Source organism: Elephantulus edwardii, unplaced genomic scaffold (genome assembly GCF_000299155.1).
Source record: "Elephantulus edwardii isolate Elephantulus edwardi_28Jun2011 unplaced genomic scaffold, EleEdw1.0 scaffold00001, whole genome shotgun sequence".
In the NCBI taxonomy this organism is placed as follows: Eukaryota; Metazoa; Chordata; class Mammalia; order Macroscelidea; family Macroscelididae; genus Elephantulus; species Elephantulus edwardii.
The window spans coordinates 47,647,270-47,672,902 of record NW_006399751.1 but is presented as its reverse complement, the minus strand read 5'-3'; the positions used below and the strand labels follow the sequence as shown (position 1 = coordinate 47,672,902).

Genomic DNA, 25,633 nt, shown 5'->3' with positions numbered 1-25,633 from the left:
TGGAAGTGGGCTGATGGGTACCAACTTTATGGTGACTCAGAAGGCAAACACCTTGTTCCAGTTTTAAAATGACAGTCCCTTTCCTGTTTTCTTTCTTGCTTGCCCTTCTTTTACATGTGAACCTTTTCAATCAGAAGTCAAATGCAACTCTGCAAATCTTCTCCAAGTACTAGGTGGGCCTCAAACTTTGCCCCTGAACAAGGCTATTGACAAAATCTTGAATGATCCAAGAAGCATCAAAAGAAGATGAAAGGAATACAAACAATCACTGCACCAAAAAGAATGAGCCAATACGGAAATATTTCAGAAAGTAGCAAATGATTACAGTCAAGGGTAATGAAGGAAGATCAAGTTACACTGAAGGCACTGGCAAAAAATAAGGCCCCAGAAAATTGATGGGATATCAATTGCATGTTTCAAATGACAAATGCAGCCCTGGATCTACTCACCAATCTATGCCAAGAAATATGAAGGACAGCTGCCCAGCTGACAGACTGGAAGAGATTCATATTTGTTCCCATTCCCAAGAAAGGTAATCAAATAATATCACATGGGGGGAAAAATTCTGAAGATCATTAAAAAACAGCTAGAATCATACACAGAGAACTACCAAACTCTCAGTCTGGATTCAGAAGGGGATGTGGCACTAGGGATAACATTACTGATGTCAGATGGATCCTGGCTGAAAGCAAAGAATACCAGACGAATGTCTTTATTTGCTATATTGACTATGCAAAAGCATTTGACTGGGTGGATCATAAACTATGGCTAACACTTAAAGAATGGGAATCTCAGAACACTTAATTATGCTCATATATAACCTATACATAGGCCAAGAGGCTATGTGCAAACAGAGCAAGGGAACACTGTTGTTGCTGTTGTTGACTGCCTTCAGGTCGAGCATGACTCATAGCTACTCTATGAACAAAAGACCTGATGCCTTTCTATAACAATCATTGTTTTTCCAAGTTAATTGAGTTTCCACAGAAATGTGCTTTAGGAAATGGATGCCACTCCTGCTTCTAAAATTATCTTAAACTGGGAGCTCCACCAAACACCATCTACCTTGGGCAACCATTATGACATTTGCTACCCCAATGGCACACAGTTCAGCATAACAGCAAACCCAGAATACCTCAGTACAGCAAACTGAGAGAGTGATGTACAACTTAGAAGAATGTTCCTCCAAAATGTAACAACACTAGTCTACCTTACCAATGGTTAAGTGCAATCAAGTCAAATACGACACATGGCAACCCTATGAACAAAAGACCTGCATCCTGTTCTATAACTAACATATTTCCTCTATGTTCATAGAGTTTCCAGAGGGATGTGGTTTAGGAAGTGGCTGCCAATACTGCTTCAAAACCTGAATCTGGGAGCTCCTCCAAACACTGTCTATGATGAGTAACCATTATGGTATTTGACACACCTATGACACAGTGTTCAGTATCACAGCAAATCTAAGTTACTTCAGTACAGCAAACAGACAGATGACTGCTATACCACTTAAAGAATGCTCATGCCAAAATTAATTAATTAATTAAAGAAAAACTATATGGTTTAAATTGGGAAGGGCGTACGCCAGGGATGCATCCTATCTCCATACCTTTTCAACCTATATGCAGAAAAATTATCCGGGAGGCTGGGCTCTATGAGGAGAAATGTGGGGTCAAGATTGGTAGACGATTCATCAACAATCTGTGTTATGCGGATGACACAACCCTGCTTGCTGAAACTGAGGAGGACCTGAAGCTCCTGCTGCAGAGTGTCAAGGACTGCAGCCTACAATTTGGATTGAGGCTCAATGTCAAGAAGACAAAGATTCTCACCACTGGACCAATTGGCAGCATCAGGATGGATAGGGAAGAGATTGAGATTGTACACAGCTTTAGCTTGCTTGGCTCCACAGTCAACAGTCTTGGCACCAGCAGCCAGGAAATTAAAAGGCGCATTGCCATGGGAAAGTCTGCTGTTAGGGACCTCTCCAAAGTACTGAAGAGCAATGGTGTCTCTCTGGAGACTAAGGTGTGTCTGATACAGGCCATGGTCTTCGCAATCACTTGTTATGCATCAGAGAGTTGGGCAATGACCAAGGAGGACAGAAGGAGAATTGATGCCTTTGAGCTGTGGTGCTGGAGAAGAGTATTGAGAATACCATGGACTGCTAAACAAACAGATTTGTCCTGGAAAGGGTTAAACCAAGTGGCTCCTTGGAGGCAAGGATTCTGAGGCTCCGTCTAACATACTTTGGACATGCTGTGAGGAGAGACAGGTCCTTGGAGAAGGACATCATGCTTGGGAGGGTGAAGGGACAGCACAGGAGAGGAAAGCCCTCTATGAGGTGGATTGATTCAGTGACTGGGATAATCGGGATGGGAGTGTCAGAGACAGTGCGATTGGCACAGGACAGAGAGGAGTTTAGGGCTGCTGTACAAAGGGTCGCTATGAGTCACAAGCAACTCGACGGCACATAACAATAACAACATATGGTTTAAAATTGGGAAGGGAGTATATCAAAGTCATAGCCTATCTTCATACCTATTTAAAATGTATGTTGGACTAATCTGTAATCTGAGAAAATGGACCCTATGTAGAAGAATGTGGCATCAGGATTGAAGAAGGACTAATAAATAATCTTCAGTATGCAGATAACACAATTTGATTGGTATAAAGTGAGGAGGACTTGAAGTGCTGTTGCAGAAGGTTAAACACTGCAGTCTTCAATGTGGATTGGATCCCAAAATAAAAAAAAACTAAAAATATTCACCACTGGACTGACAGGCTACATCATGATAGATGGAGAAAGACAGAAACTGTCAAGCCTTCATCTTACTTGGATCCATAATCTAGTCAAGGACCTCTCCAAACCACTGAGGAACAATACTGTTAGTCTGAAAACTAAGGTGCACCAGATTCAGGCCATGATCATTTCAGTCACTTGTTATGTATCTGGAAGCTGGGCAATTAATAAGGATGATAGTAGAAGAATTGATGCTTTTAAACTATGGGGTTGGAGAAAAGTACTGAATATCATGACTGCCAAAAGAACAAACAGGTATGTCTTGGAGAAGGTGTAGTCAGAATGCTCCTTGGAGGCAAAGCTTCCTCTTACACTTTGGGCATGTTACTAGGAAAGGTTATTCCTCGAAGAGAGACATTAAGCTTAGAAATGTACAGGGAAGGAAAAGGAGAGGAAGACTCTCAACCAGGTGCATCGACACAGTGACTACAGTAATGAGGTTTAGTGTGTCAGAGGTTATGGGGATGGCACAGGACAGGACAGGGTTCAGATCTGTTGTTCACAGGGTTGCTATGAGTCCTTGACTCAACGGCACCTAACAACAACAACAACAACAATCATTCTAGCTTATTTATAGGGATAAAAAGCAGAGTAGTTGAAAACATTTCAACACCGAAGGAATATTTAAAAAAAAAAAAAAAAAGTGAACTTGGGGGACGAGCTAAAATGTGTGACAATGAATGAATGAAAATTTAACTTTTCTGTAAACTTTTGTTAAAATCACAATTAAAAGAAAAAATTTTATTTAAAAAAGAAACATTAGTTAAAAATAAGACAAAACGAAAAAATCCAGAATATAATCTTTTCAAATTAGAAATGTAACTATGTTAACTTACTCTTTCTAACTATAGGTATATTAATTGTTGCTGTTTTAGAGATGTGAAACTTAAGGTCTTGTAATCTAACTCCATAGATCACATTCTAAAACTTTGCTGTCTTGTTAATGGACGATTCTCAACCAATAGAGGTTTGCTCCTCATATCCGGAGAACTTTCTAGTTACCAGAGAAGTAGTTGAAGTGGAGGATCAGTGAACTGCAGCAAAGAACTCAAGTGTGTCAGATGGTGAGGAGGCACAAGATGGGCCAGGGTTCAGTTAAGTAGTTCACAGGCTTGATATAAATCATGGCCGTCTCTATGGCATCTATCATCAACAACATACTAGGTTCCATTTTAAAACACTTTCATTATTTCAAAATTTCATGACCCCAACAAACTATCTAGACAGAGTATATCAAACTTTACAAATAAGAAGTCTAGGTCCTTAAACTATGTAAAAACTTTCCAAATGAATCTGCTTTTCTTCTACTTTTATGGAAATGTAGAAGCCGTTTTAGACCAATACTGGTTTCTGAATCACTTTTCCTTTCATAAAATTAAAAAACAACAAAAAAAAAAACCCCAAAAACAAAAATAGATCCAGTTTGATACTAAATTTGTGGATAATACCTATTTTAGAAGTTCAAACTGCTTTGTAAGAATTGGCAAAAACCAAGAATTGATGGCATGCCGATTGACATATTTCAACAAACAGATGCTGCCCTGGATGTGCTCACCAGGAAATCTGTTTGTGCCAAGAAATCTAAACCACCTGGCCAAGTGACTGGAAGAGATCTATATTTGTTCTCATTCCAAAGAAAGGTGATCTGACAGAGTATGGAAATGATCTAACTGTATCATTGATATCACATGCAAGCAAGATTCTGCTGAAGATTATCCAAAAATGACTGGAACAGCACATCAACAGAGAAGTGCCTGAAGGGCAGGCTGGATTTAGAAGAGGCCATGGCACTAGATGGATCTTGGCTGAGAACAGAGTACCAGAGGAATGTCTCTGTGTTTCAATGACTATGCAAAGGCTGTGTGGATCAAAACAAATTATGGCTGACTCTGAGAATGGAAATCCCACAATTGATTGTGCTTATGCGAAACTTATACTTGTATCAGAAGGCAGCTGTCAGAACAGAGCAAGGAAACATGGCATGGTTCAAAATTGGGAAGGTTGTGCGTAAAGGATGTGTCCTAACTCCATATCTTTTCAATCTGTAGAACAGATTATATGGGAGTCTGGGCTCTATGAGAAGAAATGTGACATCAGGATTGGAGGTAGACTCAACAACAACCTGTGTTACGCAGATGACAAAACCCTGCTTGCTGAAACCAAAGAGGACCTGAAGCGCTTGCTGCAGGTCAAGGACAGCAGCCTTCAATATGGATAGAAGCTCAAAATCAAGAAAGAGAAAGAAAGATTGTCACCACTGGGACGGATGGCAGCATCATGACAGATGGTGAAAAGATTAAGATTGTTGACAGCTTCAGTTTGCTAACTCCCCAAATCAACATTCTTGGTACCAGCAGCCAGGAAATTAAAAGATGAACTGCACTGGGAAAATCTGCTGTTAGAGACCTCTCCAAAGTACTGGAGAGCAACAATGTCAGTCTGGAGACTAAGGTGTGCCTGATACAGGCCATGATCTTTGCAATTACTTACTATGAATCAGAGCTGGACAATGACTAGGGATGATAGAAGGAGAGTTGATGTTTTTTGGGCTGGGGTGCTGAATAAGAGTACTGAATATACCATGGACTGCTAGGAGAACAAAAAAGTTTGTCCTAGAGAGGGTGAAGCTAGGCTGCTCCTTAGAGGCAAGGATTCTGAAGCTCTGTTTGACATACTTTGGATATGTTGCAAGGCGGGATCAGTCCTTGGAGAGGGAAGTCATGCTTGGGAGGGTGAAGAGAACAGCACAGGAGAGGAAGACCCTTGATGAAATGGATTGATATAGTCACTGAGGTAAGGGGGATAGGTGTGTCAGAGAAAATAAAGACTGGCAAGGGATAGAACAGAGTTTAGGGCTGTTGTACATAGGGTCGCTATGAGCTGCAGACAACTCGATGGCACATAACACCACTTATATTAAAGCTAGATACTCTCATTTCTAGCTGAATATAAGAGTATGCCCTTTCATGTATACTGCTAGATTTAAATATCACATTCTCTTACTTTTTTATTGATTTTAACCAAAGTTTACAGAAAAGTTGAAATTTTCATTCATTCATTGTTGCACATTTTCCTCCCTATCTCACTCAGTTCACTTAAAAAAAATCATTGTTCTACAAATTTCCCCCCACTTGCTATGCACCGCTTATTCTTGGCTGTTGTCATACAGATAATGCCTAATCATATATTCCTTTTTAAACAGTTCTTTCCTTCATCTGTTCAATGTAGTATTCATTATTTATCTCCTCTCTTTTTAGTTTATCTCCAACTCCCATGGCAGTTGTATTTTGTAACAGTGGTTTTATACAGTATTTGTCCTTTTGTGACTGAGATATTTCACTCAGCATAATGTCCTTCAGGTTCACCCATGTTTTGTTATATTTTATGAGTTCCTTATTTTTCACTGCTGCACATTATTCCACTGTGTGAATATATCATAGTTTTCCTATCCATTCATTTGTTGATGGGCATTTGGGTAGCATCCCTATCTCTGCTATTGTGAATAACACAGCAATAAACATCAGTGTGCATACATCTGTTTGGGTGGCAGCTCTGGTTTCTTTAGAGTATATTCCTAGTAGTGGAATTGCTGGGTCAAGTGGTATTTCTATGTCCAACTTTCTGAGAAAGCATCAGACCACCTTTCATAGTGGTTATATCATTTTACATTCCTACCAGCAGTTTAAGAGTTCCAATTATCTCCACAACTCCACCAGCATTTGTTTGCTGGCTTGTTGAACTCTGTTATTGCTGCAGGGGTGAGATGGTACCTCACAGTTTTTTTATTTGCACTAATAGCTAGGGATTTTAAGCATTTCTTCATGTGTCTGTTTGCCATCTGAATGCCTTCCTTTGTGAAGTACCTATCCATAATCTGTGCCCATTTTATGATTGGTTTGTTTACATTTTTCTTGAGGTTCTTGAGCATTTTATAAATTTTAGATGTAATTCCCTTATCAGATAGGCCATTGCCAAATATTTTTCCCCATCTGTGGTTTTCCGTCTTACACTGTTGGAGAAGGTTTTTGATGTGCATAGGGATTTGATTCTTAGAAGGTCCGTTTGTCTATTTTGGTTGTAGGTTTTTAATTATGCTTGAAAGACTGTTCATGCTGTGGATTAGGGTTTCTAGAGCTCTTTGTAGATTTTCTTTGATGAATTTTGTAGTCTCCGGTTTTATCTCTAGGTTCCTGATCCACCTATAGTTGTTTTTTGTATAAGGTGTGAGATGTGGGTCTTGCTTAAGTTTTCTGCAGGTGGTTTTCCAATTATGCTAAACCCGTTTGTTAAAAGAGAGAGACTGTCCTTTTCCCACTTAACTGATTCCATCTCCTTGCCAAAGATTAGGTGACCAGAGGTGGATGAGCTGATTTCAGGGTTCTCAATCCTATTCTACAGATCTAAGTGTCTGTTGCTGTATCAGTAACATGCTGTGTAGTAGTATCTGAGATCAGGGAATGTGATGCCTCCTACCTTGTTTCTCTTTTTCAGTATTATCTTCCTTATCGGGGTCTCTTCCCATTCCAATTAAAAGTTGGAAATTGACTTTACATCTTGCTAAAGAATGAAATTGGTATCTGTATTGTGACTGCATTGAACTTGTAGACTGCCTTTGGTAGAACTGTCATCTTCATGATATTGAGTTTTCCCATCCATAAGGATGGTATATTTTCCATTTCTCCAAATCTCTTTTTGTTTCTTGTAGTAATATTTTGTAGTTTTCTGTGTATAGGTCTTTTATGTCTCTAACTGGATTTATTCCCAAGTATTTAATCTTGTGGTTAGCTATTGTGAAAGATATTGTTTTTCTTAGCTCCATTTCTGTATTTTCCATGTCACTGTAGAGAAATCCAACTGATTTTTGTATGTTGATCTTACACCCTGCTACTTTGGTTGACCATGTCCAATAGTTTCCTTACTGAATCTTTAGGATTTTCTAAATAAACTATCATGTCATCTGTATACAGAGATAGGAGGTTTGTGGGTTGTGTTTTTTGTTGTTTTTTTTAACCCTCCTCTTTGCCAATTTGGATACCTTTTATTTCCTTATCTTGTCTTACTTCTCTGGCTAATATTTCCAGTACTATATTGAATAGGAGAAGTGATAAGTGGGCATCCTTGCCTAGCTCCTTTTCTCAAGGGGAATGACTTTAATCTCTATTGAGAACAATGTTGGCTCTTGGTTTTGCATATATCCCATAAAAATGTCCTTGGAAACACTTTGGGTAAGCTCTTTTTTGTCCAATATGGTTACTAGTAGTTGGAATAGATTCAACAACAGCACACTATCACCACCCCCATTAGTAAGAACTGACAAACACTATTCTCCACGCATACATGATTTAACCTTAAAGATAATACAGGCAATACCTCTTATACTGTGCTTTGCTTTATTCGGCTTTACAGAGCTGTTTTTTTGTTGCTGTTGTTTTGTTTTTGTGACAGTTAAGGTTTGTGACAATCCCACATACTCACATGGCTCACTCAAATATAATCAAACAAAGACAGCACCACTACAATGTCCTGGAGACAGCAGGTAACCTTAAAGAAGTAAAAACAAACAGCTTAAAATGGAACAAAAAATGACCATAATACAGATATTGTCTCCACTAGAATGATAAAAAGTTTAAGGAAACCCTAGGAAAAATGTAGGAAAACACAGACAAAAATTCAAGAAGAATTAAGATAGATAATGGAAGAATAAATAGCTAAAATAAATTGAAAAGCTGAAGTAATGTTAAGAACAGGAAATGGAGAGTCAGAATACTGACTTAAATACCAGAAATAGATATGTTAGAACAATAAAACAATAAATAATAGAACTGACTAGACAGAATAGAATAAAGTCAAACTGAAGCAATGGAAACAGAACAAAGACTCCGTGAGATGGATGGCAAATCTTTCAATACTAATCTGCTAAGGAGATTCAGAAAGCAAGAATGAAGGAAAATAAAGAAAGTATATGAATTATGTGAGACAGTATCAACAAGAATAATTTAGTGACTTGGAATTCCAGAATAGGAAAAGCCAAATAAAGGCCCAGATGAAACTGTTAAAAGATTTACAGAAGAAAATTTCCAGAATATGAAAAAGGAGCAAATATACATTCAATAAGCTAACACCAAACAGGATAAACACCAAAAAAAAAAAAAAAAAAAAAAAAAAAAAACAACAACCCAAACCCTTCAAGATACATCATAATAAAATTTTCTAAGAATACTGAAAGCAGCTCAGGAAAAGCAAAGAATGACAAAGGAGAACCAGTATGACTAAGCTCTGATTTCTCAACAGAAACTATGGAGGTGAGACGACAACAGGATGACATAAAGAAAATTTGAAGAAAAAAAAATGCCAATGGAGAATTCTACACCCGGAATTAATGGAATCTGTGAAAAATATATGCAACCTATAAGAAATAGTAAAGATAGTTCTTTAGACAGGCAGTCAACAGAAACAGATAGACAGGAACCTATGTTACATCATTATTTAGAAAAGGACCCAGACATAGAAATACAAAGTACAGTAAACAAGACACTAAAAAAGCAAAGCCAAAAAAAAGAGAACCAAAGGTATCAGTCCATAAATGAGGAAAACTACAATGCAAAATGAAGGGAAAAGCAGCACGTAAAAGAACATTTCAATGGAGAAGAAGCCAAGGCAATTCAAATGAGCTGTTTTAAACTTAGGTATAAAATGGTAAATTATACAGTAATTGTAATCCATAGGAAACTGTGCTGCTAATCCAAAGGACATGTTTCTCTGCTAATTCAAATCTATCAGAGGTGCTGCAGGAGAAAGATGGGCAATGCCCTCCCATACGATTTACAACCTCAGAAAATCCACTGGAGGATTATGTTGATTCCCACTCATATTCAACAGAAAAGTTAAGAGTGTTCATCAAATTAAAAGAGGAAAAGCATAAAGATCTGGTAAACATGAAAAAAAAGCAAAAAAAGAAATGCTAAGAAAGCTACAAACAAAATGGACTTTGCACAGAAAAGTAGATGGAATAATCAGAAATACCACAAAAATTAATTGTGTACCAACAGGCAGTCTTCAGAACAGAGCAAGGAAACACTGCATGGTTCAAAATTGGGAAGGGATGTGTCTTGTCTCCATACCTCTTCAATCTGTATGCAGAACAGATATAGGAGGCTGGGCTCTATAAGGAGAAATGTGGCATCAGGATTGGTTGAAGGTTCATCAACAATCTGCATTACGAGATGACCCAACCTTGCTTGCTGAAACTGAGGAGGACCTGAAGCGCTTGCTGCAAAGGGTCAAGGACTGCAGCCTTCAATATGGATTGAGGCTCAATGTCAAGAAAACAAAGATTCTCACCACTGGACCAACTGGCAGCATCAGGATGGATGGTGAAGAGATTGTTCACAGCTTTAGATTGCATGGCTCCACAGTCAACATTCTTGGCACTTGCAGTCAGGAAATTAGAAGATGTATTGTGATGGGAAAGTCTGCTGTTAGGGACCTCTCCAAAGTACTGAAGAGTAATGGTGCCATTCTGGAGACTAAGGTGCGTCTGATACAGGCCATGGTCTTTGTCATCACTTGTTATGCGTCAGAGAGTTGGACAATGACCAAGGAGGATAGAAGGAGAATTGATGCCTTTGAGCTGTGTTGCTGGAGAGGAGTATGGAGGATACCATGGACTGCTAAGAAAACAAACAGATTCATCCAGGAGAAGGTTAAACCAGGAGGCTCCTTGGACGCAAGGATCGTGAGGCTTCATCTGACATACATGTTGTAAAGCGGGACCGGTCCTTGGAGAGGGACATCATGCGTGGGAGGGTGGAGGGACAGCGCAGGAGGGGAAGGCCCTCTATGAGGTGGATTGATTCAGTGACGGGGGTAATTGGGATGGGTGTATCAGAGACAGTGCGACTGGCACAGGACAGAGCAGAGTTTAGGGCTGTTGTGCATAGGGTCGCTATGAGTCACAAGCAACTCTACAGCAAATAAATAACAACAACAACAGCCATCAAGTCAGAACCAACCCAGAGATGACCCTCTAGCACGTTTTCAGAAGCAGTAAATCACACAAAAGGAGACTGCCCATTGTTCTCCTGTGAAACAGTTAGTGGATCTGAACCACATACTTTTGGGATAGCAGCACAATTCATTACCACCAGACCTCCCACAAAAGAGAGAGGGCAATAAACAACAATAAAACTATGCTTGTTTATAATTCTACTGGATATAACTGGATTAAATGCATCAGTTACAAAGAGCAGTGGAATGGACAAGAAAATAGGACTCAATATAATATGTACAAGAGACAGATCTTTGATAGAAGAACAAAGACTGTCTAAAAAAAATCAGAGGGTGAAAAAAGTTATCAAATGGCAATTAAAAAAATTGTCACTATTAGATGCCATCAAGTTGAGTGTAACTCATGTAGACCCTATGAACAACAGATCTGAACTCTGTCCTATCCTGTGCCATCCTAATCATCTCTGACATACTTGAGCTGCAGTCACTGTCTCAATTCATCTGATTAAGGGTCTTTCTCTCTTTTGCTGATCCTCCATCTTGATGTCCTTCTCATCCAAGAAATACCCTCTCCTAGCAACATGCCTAAAGTACGGCAATAATATTAATTTCTGATAAAACAGACTTCAAGGCAATAACCAGTAAGGGCATGGCATAATGATCAAAGGGTCAAGTTAAGAAAAGGTCCTTAAAAAAAAAAAAAGAAAGAAAGAAAAGGTCCTTAACTACATTTAATGATAAAGCTGCAAGATACAGAAATCAAGCTAACAGATTAAGAGAGAGACAACACAATAGTATTAAAGTACGAGACTTTAATACATTATTTTCAATGGAGAGAGAAACTAAAAACTAACTCAACAAAGGTGAAGAACTAAAAAATAAAATTAGTTAACTGGACATCATTCGGGCTATTCTACCCAATAAGAGCACAATTCTTCTTGATCTTCAAAATATATGTTATATCACAAACCAGATCTCAAATTTGAAAACATGAAAAGAATACAACCATCTTCTCAGATCACAATACCATAAAATGTAAAATCAATAACAGGGATAGAAAAAAAAATCAATAGAAACTAAAATAACATCATGCTTGGACACAATATTAACGAGAAGAAATGAAAAAAATTAAAAATTTCTTGAAACAAACAAGAATGAAAACACAATGTATTAAAATCTTTGGAACACACCAAGAACAGTATTTAGAAGTTCTAAATTTCTAGCAGTTAAGTACACACATCAAAAAAGTCAAGAAATAAAAATCACTTTTACCCAACAACTCTATTAGAAAGAGAAAAGTAAAGCCTACAGACTCTAGAAAAAAGGAAATAATAAAGAGCAGAAATAAAATGGGAAACAGTAAAATTGAAGACTAGAACCTTGAAACCTGAGAAGATGCATGTAACATGAATAGCAAATTAAATGGGTGATGTCACAACATAATAAAATCAAATAAGAAAGGATTAACAGAATGCTCTGAATAACTACATTTCAACAAATTTGAAAATCAAGAAGAAATGAATTTTAAGACACTCACTGCCTACCTAAACTCACTTATTCAATCTGTATGCTGAACAAATCATTCGAGAAGTTGGACTTATGAAGAAAAAATTTGCTGCAGAAATCAAGGACTACAGAAGTCAGGACTAATTCATGAGGAATATGCACTACAGCTCAACTTCAAGAAAACAAAAGGCAACATCATTATAGAAGAAGAGAAAGAAATTACCAACTATTTCATCTTAGTCGTACCCACAAACAGCACTCTTTGAATTAGCAGTTAGGGAACTCTCCAAGGTGCTGAAGACCACAATGTCAGTTTAAAGACTAAGGTGCACTTGTTCCAAACCATGGTCTTTTCAGTAACTTGCTATAGATCTGAAAACTGGACAATGAATAAAGATGACAGAAGAATAGATATCTTTGAGTTGCAGTGTTGGAAAAAAGTACTGAATACTCACACAGTCTGCCAAAAGACAAATGTGTCTTGGAGAAGTCTGTCTATTCATCAATGGCGATAGTTCATTTTTGAAAAACAGGTAATATTCATTGTTGTTGTTTTTGTTGTTATGTGCCATCGAGTCACTTGCGACTCATGGTGACCCTATGTACAACAGCCCTAAACTCTGCTCTGTCCTGTGCCAATCACACTATCTCCGACACTCCCATCCCGATTATTCCAGTCACTGAATCAATCCACCTCATAGAGGGCCTTCCCTTCCTGCACTGTCCCTCCACTTCCTGCACTGTCCCTCCACTCTCCCAAGCATGATGTCCTTCTCCAAGGACCGGTCTCTCCTCACAACATGTCCAAAGTATGTTAGACGAAGCCTCAGAATCCTTGCCTCCAAGGAGCTACCCGGTTTAACCCTTTCCAGGACAAATCTGTTTTGTTTTCCTAGCAGTCCATGGTATTCTCAAAATTCTTCTCCAGCACCACAGCTCAAAGGCATCAAGTCTCCTTCTATCCTCCTTGGTCAGTGTCCAACTCTCTGATGCATAACAAGTGATTGCAAAGACCATGGCCTGTATCAAACGCACCTTAGTCTCCAGAGAGATACCAGTGCTCTTCAGTACTTTGGAGAGATTCCTAACAGTAGACTTTCCCAAGGCAATGCGCCTTTTAATTTCCTGGCTACTGACTGGTGCCAAGAGTGTTGACTGTGGAGCCAAGCAAACTAAAGCTGTGTACAATCTCAATCTCTTCACCATCCATCCTGATGTTGCCAATTGGTCCAGTGGTGAGAATCTTTGTCTTCTTGACATTGAGCCTCAATCCATATTGGAGGTTGCAGTCCTTGACCCTCTGGCAGCAGCTGCTTCAGGTCCTCTTCAGTTTCAGCAAGCAGGGTTGTGTCATCTGCATAACGCAGATTGTTGATAAATCGTCCACCAATCTTGACCCCACATTTCTCCTCATAGAGCCCAGCCTCCCAGATAATCTGTTCTGCATATAGGTTGAAAAGGTATGGAGATAAAATGCATCCCTGGCGTACACCCTTCCCAATTTTGAACCATATAGTGTTCCCATGCTCTGTTCTGACGATTGCCTCCTGGTCCAAGTATAGGTTTCGCATTAATTATGGAAAAAAATAGGGGAGCTCTGATGGCCTAGTGGCAAGGAGCTGCAACTACAATCCCAGAGGCGCACGGTTCGAATCCACCAGATGCTCAGCCGGGGAAGGAGGGACAATCTCCTCCTGTACCAGTCAGATCTGATTTGACAGTACACTCACACAAAAATAATAATAAAAAAAAAATCAGTGAAAAAAGACCACCTCTTTAACAAATAATGCTGGAAAACTTTGAAATTTCTGTGGGAAATTGAAACAAGACCTACACTTAACACCAGATATAGAAACTAACTCAAAACAGATCAAGCACATAGGCATGAAACTTAAAATTATAAAATTATAAAAATCACCAGAGGAAAAAATTGGAGCAAACATCTTTACTCGCTGTCACTGAGTGAGAACCAACTCAGACCTGATCATCCAGTGGCTTCTGGAAGCTATAAATCACACAGGAGGAAAAGTGCCTATCTTTTATGTCTACTGAGTGGCTGATGAATTCAAACCAACAGAGAGGTGTCATCTTTGAGTTAGAAGTTCAATTTTCTATGGACAGTATCACTACAGTACCCCTAAGACAAATTCAGGATCCCTAATATAATTCTAATGGCTTCAACAGATGATAAAATTTCACTGAAACACACAATGAACAGAGGATAAACTAACTAACTATAACCTTCGAATAATGAAATCCTTACATTCACCAGAAGATGTCTTCAAAAAAAGCAGAAAGATAACCTATAAGGGGGGGGGGGGGAAGGACTGGTGGTTACAGGTCTGAAAACGGACTAATATCTAAAATTTATAGAAAACTCCTGAATAAGAAAAAACAAACCATTCAATTATGTAATGAGACAAGGACATCAAAAGACACTTCACCAAAGAAAACCAACAAACAAAAGGCCAATATACTCATGAAGATATGCTCAGGATCATTAACTATTTTCCTTCTCATTATAGTAGAATTGGAAACTCCAGTGGGTTTCCAAAGCTATAAATCAAACATAAGAGGAGACTGCCCATCTATTTTGGAGAAACTGGCAAATTAAAATTGCCATGGAGGTAAAGTCTTTGGATGAGCAGCACAAGATTCTATGGACTAAACCATCAGAGCTCCCTCATCAACATCTACTGTTATGTGCCTTTAAGTCAGAACCAACTCATAGCTGACCCTCTAGCAGGTTTTCAGAGGTAGTAGATCACACAGAAGACTGCCTATCTTTCTCCCACAGAGCAGCTGGCAGATTCAAACCTTCTGCCTTAGGATTGGTAGGGCAACTCCTTAACCACTAGGCTATCAGAGAGAGAAACAAATCAACACAAGAAGCATCATCTTACCCTGGTACCAAAAGCAAAGGTCATCAAGACAGCAAAGAGTAAATGCTAGTGAAGATATGGAAACTGGAACCCTCAATGTTGATGAGAATGTAAAATGGTACAACTACAATGGAAAAAAGTTTGATGTTTCTTAGAAAGTTGAGAATAGAAATTATTATTCAACCTAGCAATTCCACTACTAGGAATACATCCCCAAAAAGTAAGAGCTGTGACACAGATATATGTACATTCATGTTCAATGCAGTATTATTTGCAATAGCAAAGAGATGGAAAAACTCAAGTGGCCATCATCGGATGAACGGATAAACTCTGCCACATTCCTACAACACAATATTACACAATATTAAAGAACGATAAAGTATTCATGAAACAGTACACAACGTGGATAAATCTAGAGGAAATTATGTCAAAAAACAACAGTCAGCCACAAACGGACAACTATGGTATATAACCACTAATATAAAAAACTAAGAAAAGTTTTATACATACAATCATTCTTGACCAGTTATCAGGGATGGCAATAGACATTGCTGTTAGGTGCTGTTCAGTCAAGCACAACTCAGAGCAACCCTATGAACAAAAGATAAGAACCCTGTCCTATCTTGCACCATCCTCACGCTTCTTAACACACAAGAGCACATTGCAGCAGTCACTGTGTCAATCCACACAGTTGAGGGTTGTCTTCTCCTTTGCCAACTCTTCACCCTTCCCAACATTATGTCCTTCTCCAAGGAATAGCCCCTCCTAGCAACATGCCCAAAGTATGTGAGGCAAAGCCTCATCATTCTTGCCTCCAAAGAGCACTCTGGGTGCACCCTTTCCAAGACATAATCTGTTCATTCTCTTGGCCATCTATGGAATGTTCTGTGCTCTTCTCCAACAGCACAGCTCAAAGACATCGATTCTTTTTTTGTCATCCTTATTCACTGTTCAGCTCTCGGATGCATACCTAGTAATCGAAAAGACTATAGTCTGAATCAGATGCATCTTAGTCTTCAAACTGACATCACTACTCTTCAATAATTTGGAAAGGTCCATAACTGCAGATTTTCCCAGTGCAATGCATCTCCTTATTTCCTGACTGCTAATATCGAGGGTGTTAATTCTTGATCGAAGCAAGATGAAACTGTTGATAGTTTCAATCTCCTCTTCATCCATCATGATGCTTATCAGTCCAGTGGTAGGAATCTTTGTTTTCCTGACATTGAGATACAACCCATACAAAAGGCTGCGTTACTTGATCTTCTCCAACAAGTGCTTCAAGCTCTCCTCACTTTCAGCAAGCAAGACTGTGTCATCTCCATAGCGCAGGTTATTGATCAGTCTCCCTCCAATCCTGATGCCACACTCCTCATCCCAGAGTCCAGCTTCTCAGATAATTTGCTCAGCATACAAACTGAATAGGTATGGAGAGAGAATACAACCCTGGCACATTCCCTTCCCAATTCCAAACCATGCAGTGCTCCCCAACTTTGTTCACACACAGGTAGAGATGTAGAGAGGAGTGAAAGTTATTAATTAGAGAAAATGAGTAACAATGAAGGTGATACACAATTAAAAGTGATCCAAAATGATAATTAATGCTCTTAATTTAATTGTAACATTAATTGTTGTAAAATGTTATTACAACAATAGACACTGAAGGAGCTCTTCTGAGCTAATGGTAAGGAATTGCTTTCTCAGTCCAATGCAGGCAGTTCAAATCCACCAGCTGTTCAGCAGGAGAAAAATGGACTAATCCTTTTGTGAAATTTACAGACTCTGAAGACTAGTGGAGGATCAACTATCAGTTGGTTCCAACTCATTGGCACATATCAACAATGTTATAAATTATAGTCCAGCAAAGTGTGCATGAATGAGTCAATGAAAACTACTGATCTGTAAACTTTCATTCACGTAAGATATCAAACATTTTGAGAAGCTGAACAGATTTATGCAGCATAAAGTCCAATGAAAGGTAGTTTATGAAAAGAAGAGACACAAAAAATACAGCATTATAACAAAGACATTGAAGGAAATACCTGGTCAGATTATAACAAACATATAGAAAAATTAAAATCCAGTGAAATTTTAAAAAGTAATTCCAATGTACGACCAGTGCATCTTTTCTTTTCAAAGAGGACAATTTCAATTAGTCAATGGTACTCAAGGAAAAAGTTAATTTAAACATAATCAAGAGGACAAATAGGCAACATCACAAAGCAAAGATGAATACTGATTTATAATAAAATGGTTATGTATGAGATAATTTTTTAGGCCAACCTTAGGAGCTATGGCAGTCTAATGATAAAGAGCTGTGCTACCATCCCAAAGGCATGTTGTTCAAATTCACCAACTGCTCTATGGGGCATTCTCTTCCTGTGCAACTGAACTGCCCCTGAAAACCTTCTGGAAGGTCAACTATGGGTTGGTTTTGAATTGACAGTACAAAAAACAAAACAAAACAAAACAAAAAACCCTGTCAACCTAATTACTATATAATTTTAATCATACACATGCTTATGTGAAGCTTTGAAATGTCATTTTCCAAAAAGGAGATTTTATATAGAAGAATCATTGTACAGAACTCTATAAAACAAACAGTTCTAGAAATGGATGCATAGTTTCCTCCTATAGAGGTTTACAGTCTTGGAAATCTGATGGGAGCTACTATCAGTTGGAACCGATTCAAAAACAGTTGTTAAGGACTAACAGTTATTACCCAATGAAAGAGCAATCATATCTTCTTTAATAAAATTACTTTCAATTTTAAATGCTAGTGTTAATTTAGCAGTTATGGTAGTTGAATGGTAAAGAGTTGCAATGACAAACAAAAGACATGTTGTTTAAATTCACTAGCTGCTCTATGGGGGGAAAAAATGGGAAATCTTCTCCTATGTGATTTACTGCCTCTGAAAATCCAATGAAAGGGTCAGTTTTGTGCTGGTTTCAACTAGACAATACATAACAGTAGTAAATTAACACAAATCAATATACCATACCCACACACTGTATATCTGTATAACTTTTCATTGCAATTATAATTTGTAAGAATGGAATGTTTAAACTTTTAGAGGCTACAACTGCCCCAGCTTCTTTGTAACAGTAACATAAAATAATGCTGTGGTTCTTGTGGAAATAAAATATGTTGTAGTATATACTACTCTTAATCCGGGTTATAATATAAAAAGATTAATATTAAAAATGAAAAGAGGATTCCATAGATTCATTTGGCATGAAACTTCTTTACAAATATGAATGCTGTAGTGTATATTAGCACACATGACTGTATAACTATGAATGCATTTTTAAAGATTCTAGAGCCAACAGTCTCATCAAATGAAATGTAAACACTGGTAATTTAAACTCACCCTATAACAGCACTGATGAAAAGACTGACAACCTATTTTCATTTAGATTACAGCCAAGAAAATCCCATGAAACAGTCCTACTCTTTACTACTCACTGCTACCAAGAATCAGAACTGACCCTATAACCACAGGTGTGGTTCTCAAAGGTCTTCAAGTAATGTAAAACAGCCTGTGTATGTCTATTAACCTAAAGGCTGGCAGTTCAGATCAACACAGAAGTAAGGCCTGAAAAACTCCTTCCTTAAAGATTACAACCAATGAAACTTTACGGAGCAGTTCTCTGTAATACACGAGGTTGTCATGAGTTTGAGTCAACTAAATTGTAATGAGTTTAGTTTTGGCATTTCTCTGGCATTAAAGAGGACACAATTTAACAATATTTGTAGTTAATAACAAGTATCTCAATTTCAGTAAGAAATGAAATAATGCAGAGAAACACAGATATATAAAAGGAAAGTTAAGAGGACTGCACAGTCATTAATAATCCCTAAGTTCCAAATGAGCTAGAAGACAATTTATCTTAGCATCGTGTGATACAGCTGGGATGAGAACAGTCATCGACTAGACGTTTGAGGAAAAGTGAGACGAGTCGTCTTTGTGTTGAGACAGGGAAAGGTACTTCAAAGAGATCTGTAAGTAGGTGGGGGTCAATGGGGAGAATTTTAAGAAAGTTCTAAAACTTGGAAAAGAACATTGATAGCCAATAAACTTAACCTCCTTCTCTAATCCGGAAAAGAACTTTAGCAGAAAAGGCCCACAAACCATCTTTGTAATAACCCTTAGATATTCTAAGACTTCATAAAGGCAGAGTTCAGAGCTATTGTACAAAGGGTGGCAATGAGTTGCAGGCGACTGGATGGCACTTAACAACCACCATCTCAGTAAACAGCTCTTCCCATCCTGCACATAATTACTTTCTTTCCTCAAACCCACAGTCTCAAGTTTCCTTCCTCTCACAATAATCTCAGACCATATCCTGGATCTTGTTCATTTTTGTATTCCCTGTGGTTGGGCACAGAAATTACAAAGTAACAGATATGCAGTAAAAGCTTATTGAAAATACACTGATTTTTGGATCTAGTAGATCAGACTTGAAAGTGACACAAAACAAAATCAATAATTTCTATCCATTTTGTTACCAAGACTTTCTAAGCAAGAATAAAAACTTTCAGTCTACATTTATAAATAAATGAAAATTCATATATACTAAAGTACTTAACTGAAAAATTTCAGTTGCTATGGTTTAATAAACTGAATAGTGACTTATTGGAAACTCTTTCATTTTAAAGGGGAACCCTTGTGGCTTAGTGATAAGCTGCACTGCAATACTAAAGGTACATGGTTGGACCCACCAGCTGTTCTGTAGGAAAAGGAGGGCAATCTCCTTTTTTTTCTTTTCTTTTTTTTTTTTTTTACTGCCTCTGAAAAACACACTGAAGGGTCATCATTTTAGACTTGATGACACACAACAATAACAATATTCTGTTTTGATAGTAAGAAGACTCATGAAAACAGTTCTGAGGCCCTAAAAATAATACTGGATAGGAAAATACTGAAAAGTAGTGAAAGAAAATAACTGATGAACTAAAAATCCTCAGAAATCCCAAGAGAAGTCAACAGGTATGTCCAGTTGATAAAACAGTAGGATACACTTTTATTACAAGATGGAGAATTTTAATATATTAAAAATTAATATGTAAGTTGAGTGAAGAGAAAGACAATTATGGAGTTTATATCTCAATATGATTCCTTTTACTCTTATCTGATGTTGCTATTAAGATGGGTAAGATTATGAGGATAGGGCAACTGGTCTATCTCAACAATCTACAAGGGGATTGGCTAGTCTTGCCAAGAAACTGAAGAGTTCTAGCTGCAGAGATAGAAATTCTTTTCCCACCAGAAGAGATAGACTTCTTCCCCAGCCAGAGAATAGAGACATCCCCCAACCTGATAAAATGTAGGACACACTTAGGAAAAGTAGTGGCAGCAACAGCAATGGGTGAACTGTAGAAATGAAGTGAGACACCCACTGAGGTGTGGAGGGGAGCCAATACTGGCAGGACTGTGAGCTTGGGACCACTACTAGGCTGGAGACTGAGGTGCCCGCGTGTACATTTGAGAGCGGTCTTGGCTATAATGTTAATCTGAACTATAAACTTTTGACTCCCCCAATATGGTTCTGTGTGGTCTGTGAACTATCACATCAGATTCTGGACTCAACAAAGCAGTAAGATTGGTGTTGACATAAGCAAAAAGAGGCATGAGTGTGTGTGTGTGTGGGGGGGGGGGGGCATGTCTAACCTCATGGGAATTGGTTTTGTGTTACTGATGTTAGGGCGGGGATAGTTTCCCCCTTTGAAGTTGGTAAAGGTCAGATGAGGCACTCCTCACATGGCCCTTGTTCATTTTACACAAAATAAAATTTAGTGATAATAAACTATAGAAGTAAGTATGAAGAAAAGCTGCAAGAATACAGAATAGCTGCTTTAGGAGTAGATGGTAGGTGGTTCCACCTACCAAACAAACTCCACAACAAATTTTTTTGAAAAATGTATTTTTTAGCATTTTTTGAGATGAAAATTAAAAAAATGTAATGAATTAAAAAATATATAATGACACTAAGACAATGTAATACATCTTACTATTAAATATATTATAAGGTATATTAAGAAATTCAGAAGTACTTCTGTCTCTAGTTGTTTGCTCCCAACAATTTTTACTTAATGAGTATTTTTATTTTGATGCATTAAGAAATTTTATGCCAATAGACTTCATTAATTAAGGTATCTAACTAAAGAGATAAAACCTGGAAACTACACTCCATATGAGCAGCTTCTTAAATGAAAAGATAAAGGAAAAAAAGAAAAAGCTGCCTCTTCAAAATTTAAGGGAAATATATTCTCTAGAGTAATTTCCAAAATACTGTCACCTGACGTAGCCATTAATTTGCAAACACTTCTGATTTAAATAAAGCACTTACCAGCAAAAGCAATATTTCTCAATAGTATCTATCTCTCAAAAATGTTATATAAATAAAACCAAGTACATCCACTGACTACCTGTGTTACATTCCACTGTAAATAGTCAATTTAAAAACAACAGCAAGAACAAAACAATCCAATAACCAACATTTTTAACTAAAAATATAACCTATAGTAATCTTTGCTATTTTCCTATAGGACAGTGAAATTTTCTTATTGGCTGATTTCTTTGAAGACATTCTAAACACTGAATCTATTAACATATATTGGGAATATATAGATATTTACTGGAAGCAAGAGTGGCATCCACTTCCTAAACAATATGCCTCTGGAAACACTATGAACTTTGAGAAACGATAATAATTATAGAAAGGCTTCAGGTCTTTTGTTCATAGGGTCACTATGAGTCATGCTCAACTCGATGGCAATCAACAACAACAACAACATACTTATGAAGAATCTGAAAAAGCTTTACTACTATTACAGGTGTTTCTAATTGTTATACTGTACTACTGAAAACCTATTCAAAATAAATTTGGTGAATATAAAAGATAAAGTACAAAATCAAAATTTGTTCTATTACCTTTCCTAATACAAAATGCCTAATGAAATCACTAAATACTTCCAATTCTGTGAAAATATCAAGAAATGTTCCAAAGCCCAGGAAATGTAAGGTCAAAACATTCTTGATATAATTTTTAAAACTCTGTACTTTGACTAGATCTAAATCTATGGTTTTTAAGAACTTAGTAAATATATTAATTTGGAAAACCACTAAACTCTGATAAACTGGTTCTACAGGGGCTACTAACGCTTACCTCAAGGGAACCAACCTACTGCAGATAAAGTCCCGTCACTTGCACAGTCCTTTCAGCTGCCTGCCAGTTGTCTCTGTGGAAGGGAAAGCCTGATGAGTCAGAGCCCTATGCCACACTCCTTTGGAGTGTCAGGGTGCCTGCATATACCTGCACAAAACTGTCCACCTACAGAATCCTTAGATGCTTTCAAATAACACAGGACTGGAAAAGATGCCACCTTCGGTAGTTGCTCTCTCCACTGAATACACCAAAGCCAAACATCAAAGAGTTACCGAGTGCTTATGGCCTATCACTATCATTTATATATCTACCTAAGATACACTAACTCAAGCAGAACAAAGACTAAATTTTATCAAGGAGAAATAAGATTAACATCAACAGGGAAAACATATAACACATATACACATCTTACAAAAATAAACATCAGAAAGTAATATGTTGAGAAATAAAATATTATATCAACAACAAAAAAGAACTTGCAGTATCAACAAAAGAATACTAAGACCCGAAGAACTTCCAGTATAGACATTTTAAAAAGATGTGATCAAGTATATCACTGTCAAAGTGAACCATACCATGAATTCAAATGCCTATAAAAAAAATCTCATGTATTTCCTCAATGGAGTTAGTAAATGGGCATGTGGCAGAGAGAAGGGTAAAGTTTTCAGATATTTTTAAACATGAAAAGTAAAAGGTAACAGTATGATTCTACAAAGTAAGAAAAAAAACATGTAATACTACCATGTTTCTATACCACAGAAACTACACAGCTTTTCCTTAGCCTCAAACAAGATGGAAAGAAAGCATGATAAGAAATAGAAATCAGAAATAAAGTATTTTTTAAAAGCACCTTTATCTCATGGATTATGAATAGATAATAATGATCCAATCAGAACGTCTACTATGTTCCGTTACCTAACAAAGGAATATTATTTTCTATTACCAATTGTTTTCCATATGTTTCATAAGATAGAACAAAATGTTTCAATAAGACATGTAAAAATCATTAAACTTTAACATAAGAATTAATGAAGATCTAAAACAAACAAACAAAAAAAGAATTAAAAAAACCGATTGATGAAAACTGGCTGTTCTGAATTTTGCTTTAAAGAGTTTTATATATAAAATTACTTACCTCTGACTCCTTGTCACTTAAAGATCCTAAGCTTCCAAAACTGTGATTAGAGCTTTCATTATTTGTTGAGGCCTGTGAAAAAGAATTTAACATATTAGGAGCAATATTTTAACAAATACATTTCAAAGTAAACAATCTATGCACATAATTGAAAATGAGTCTTTTAATCAATTATGCCAAAGTAAACATACGAACTATTAAGTTCTTGTCATTAAAAGTATTTTTAAAAACACATCAGATTAATAGTTTCTGCTGTGTTTCAAGAACTAATTTTTAGCTAATTTTATGAGACATCATACAAAAGAGCAAAGAAGTGGGCCATTTTTAAAAAGATTCCTAAATTACTACCTAATGCATAAAATTAATGTTTCCTTTAAGTGACATTATTAAGTTCCTCAGTTCCCTTCACAGTCTTCTCAGATTCTATCATACTCTATGCATACTCCTGGCCTTTATTCTTGTAAATATAAAGTTCTTGGGGTCTTCTTGTGCTTTGGTTTAGTTTACCCTAAAACTTAAATTTTTGCAGAATTTTTTTGACCAGTAATACATTAATTACATCAATATTTTTCAAGAATGTTTAAACCAAAGGCTGACCATAGATAAAACATGAATTAATTTCATCAACAGGTAGCTCTGTTAATACTCCATGCTTTCCTTTTGTTTGGAAGAACAGCGGCTACACCTACTATTAAAGTTTTGCAAACTGGCCTATGAATTACCCTTAGATAAACTGCCAAGTGGATGATTCTGGGCCATAAATTTAATTAGGCCACATTATAAAATGTTTACTGCATATATACACCTAGTGTTATGGTAGGTACTATACAGGTAATTTTGAACACATGACAGTGCTTGAACGGATTCATTCAAGTATCACTTGGAAGAATGTTATAATCTAATTAAGAGAAGAACATCAAACCCAAAACAAATAACATCCATAGCACTTAAAACATGAAAAATTAGACACTCTGGCATAACAAATGCAGCAGCTAAGTTTCTAAGAATCTTTGGATCCCCACATCAAAATACACAAAATCAGACAGTAAACCAAAACCCCAACATTTATAACAAAACTAGGTAACAACAAATCTCCACAAATTCCATCCTCCATCCCCACAACCTGACTCCTAAAACTCAATGAAGACAAATTACCAACAAATCAAGGTACCATTTCATAAATAGAAAGTTTGTCATTGTTAGCTGCCATTAAGTTGACTAGCAGAAAGAAAACTGTGTGATATTTCTGAGAATGAGAGACTTTGAAAATAGCACAACAGGTATTCACTAAAAACAGAAAGTTAATAAAAGTACAGAAGCTATAAATGGACGCCTCTGTCCTATCCAACAGTGAATACTGAAGGTCAATTGTTTAAAACTATCAGCTACTCCACGAGACAAAGATGCGGCTGTCTGCTGCTAAAAAATTTACAGCCCTGAGAACCCTAAAACTCTGTCCTATCTGGTTTTATGAGTTAGGGACAACTTCATAGCAATGAGTTTTTCAATAGCAAACGTTATTAAAAATAAGTGAATATGATTCAAGACATGGAAAAAACCCCCAAGAAATCATCATAATGATAAATTTAAAATAATGGGAAAATAGAAAAAGAAATCTAAATTCTTTAAGAGAATATCCAATGCACACCCATGTTTATCGCAGCTCTGTTCACAATAGCAAGGAGTTGGAAACAACCCAGGTGCCCATCAACAAACGAATGGCTAGAGAAGCTGTGGTATATTCACACAATGGAATACTATTCTGCATTGAAAAACAAGGAACTTATTCAATATTATTCAAAATGGGTGAGCCTGGAGGACATTATGCTGAGTGAAATATCTCAGTCGCAAAAGGACAAATATTGCATGGTGCCACTGCTGTAAAATGGGACTGATATCAGGGTGGAGGTAAGACTGAGAAAAACTGGATAAATTATGTATACTGCACTGTAACAGATGAGGGACTGAATAATTTAGAAGCGATGTATGATAGGGTATTATGGTTATCACAAGAATCCACAATTAAGGTTGCAGAGTGGAATGTACTTGGGGCAGTGGGAGGGGTGCAGGGGGATTGTGTACCAGGGAGTCTTTCTTTTACTTTTGAAAGAGAGGAGCGAACTGGGGGGC

The 25,633-nt window shown here is 37.2% G+C and overlaps 1 protein-coding gene across 1 annotated transcript in view; it reads right to left on the bottom strand.

The window, feature by feature from the left end:
• The window catches only part of TLK1 (tousled-like kinase 1), a 184,212-nt gene that overhangs the window by 78,806 nt on the left and 79,773 nt on the right, over positions 1–25,633 (bottom strand). Inside the window, exon 3 of the mRNA XM_006878849.1 lies at positions 23,504–23,575. Within this exon, the coding sequence (XP_006878911.1) occupies positions 23,504–23,575 (72 nt within the window). The remainder of the gene's footprint in view (positions 1–23,503; positions 23,576–25,633) is intronic.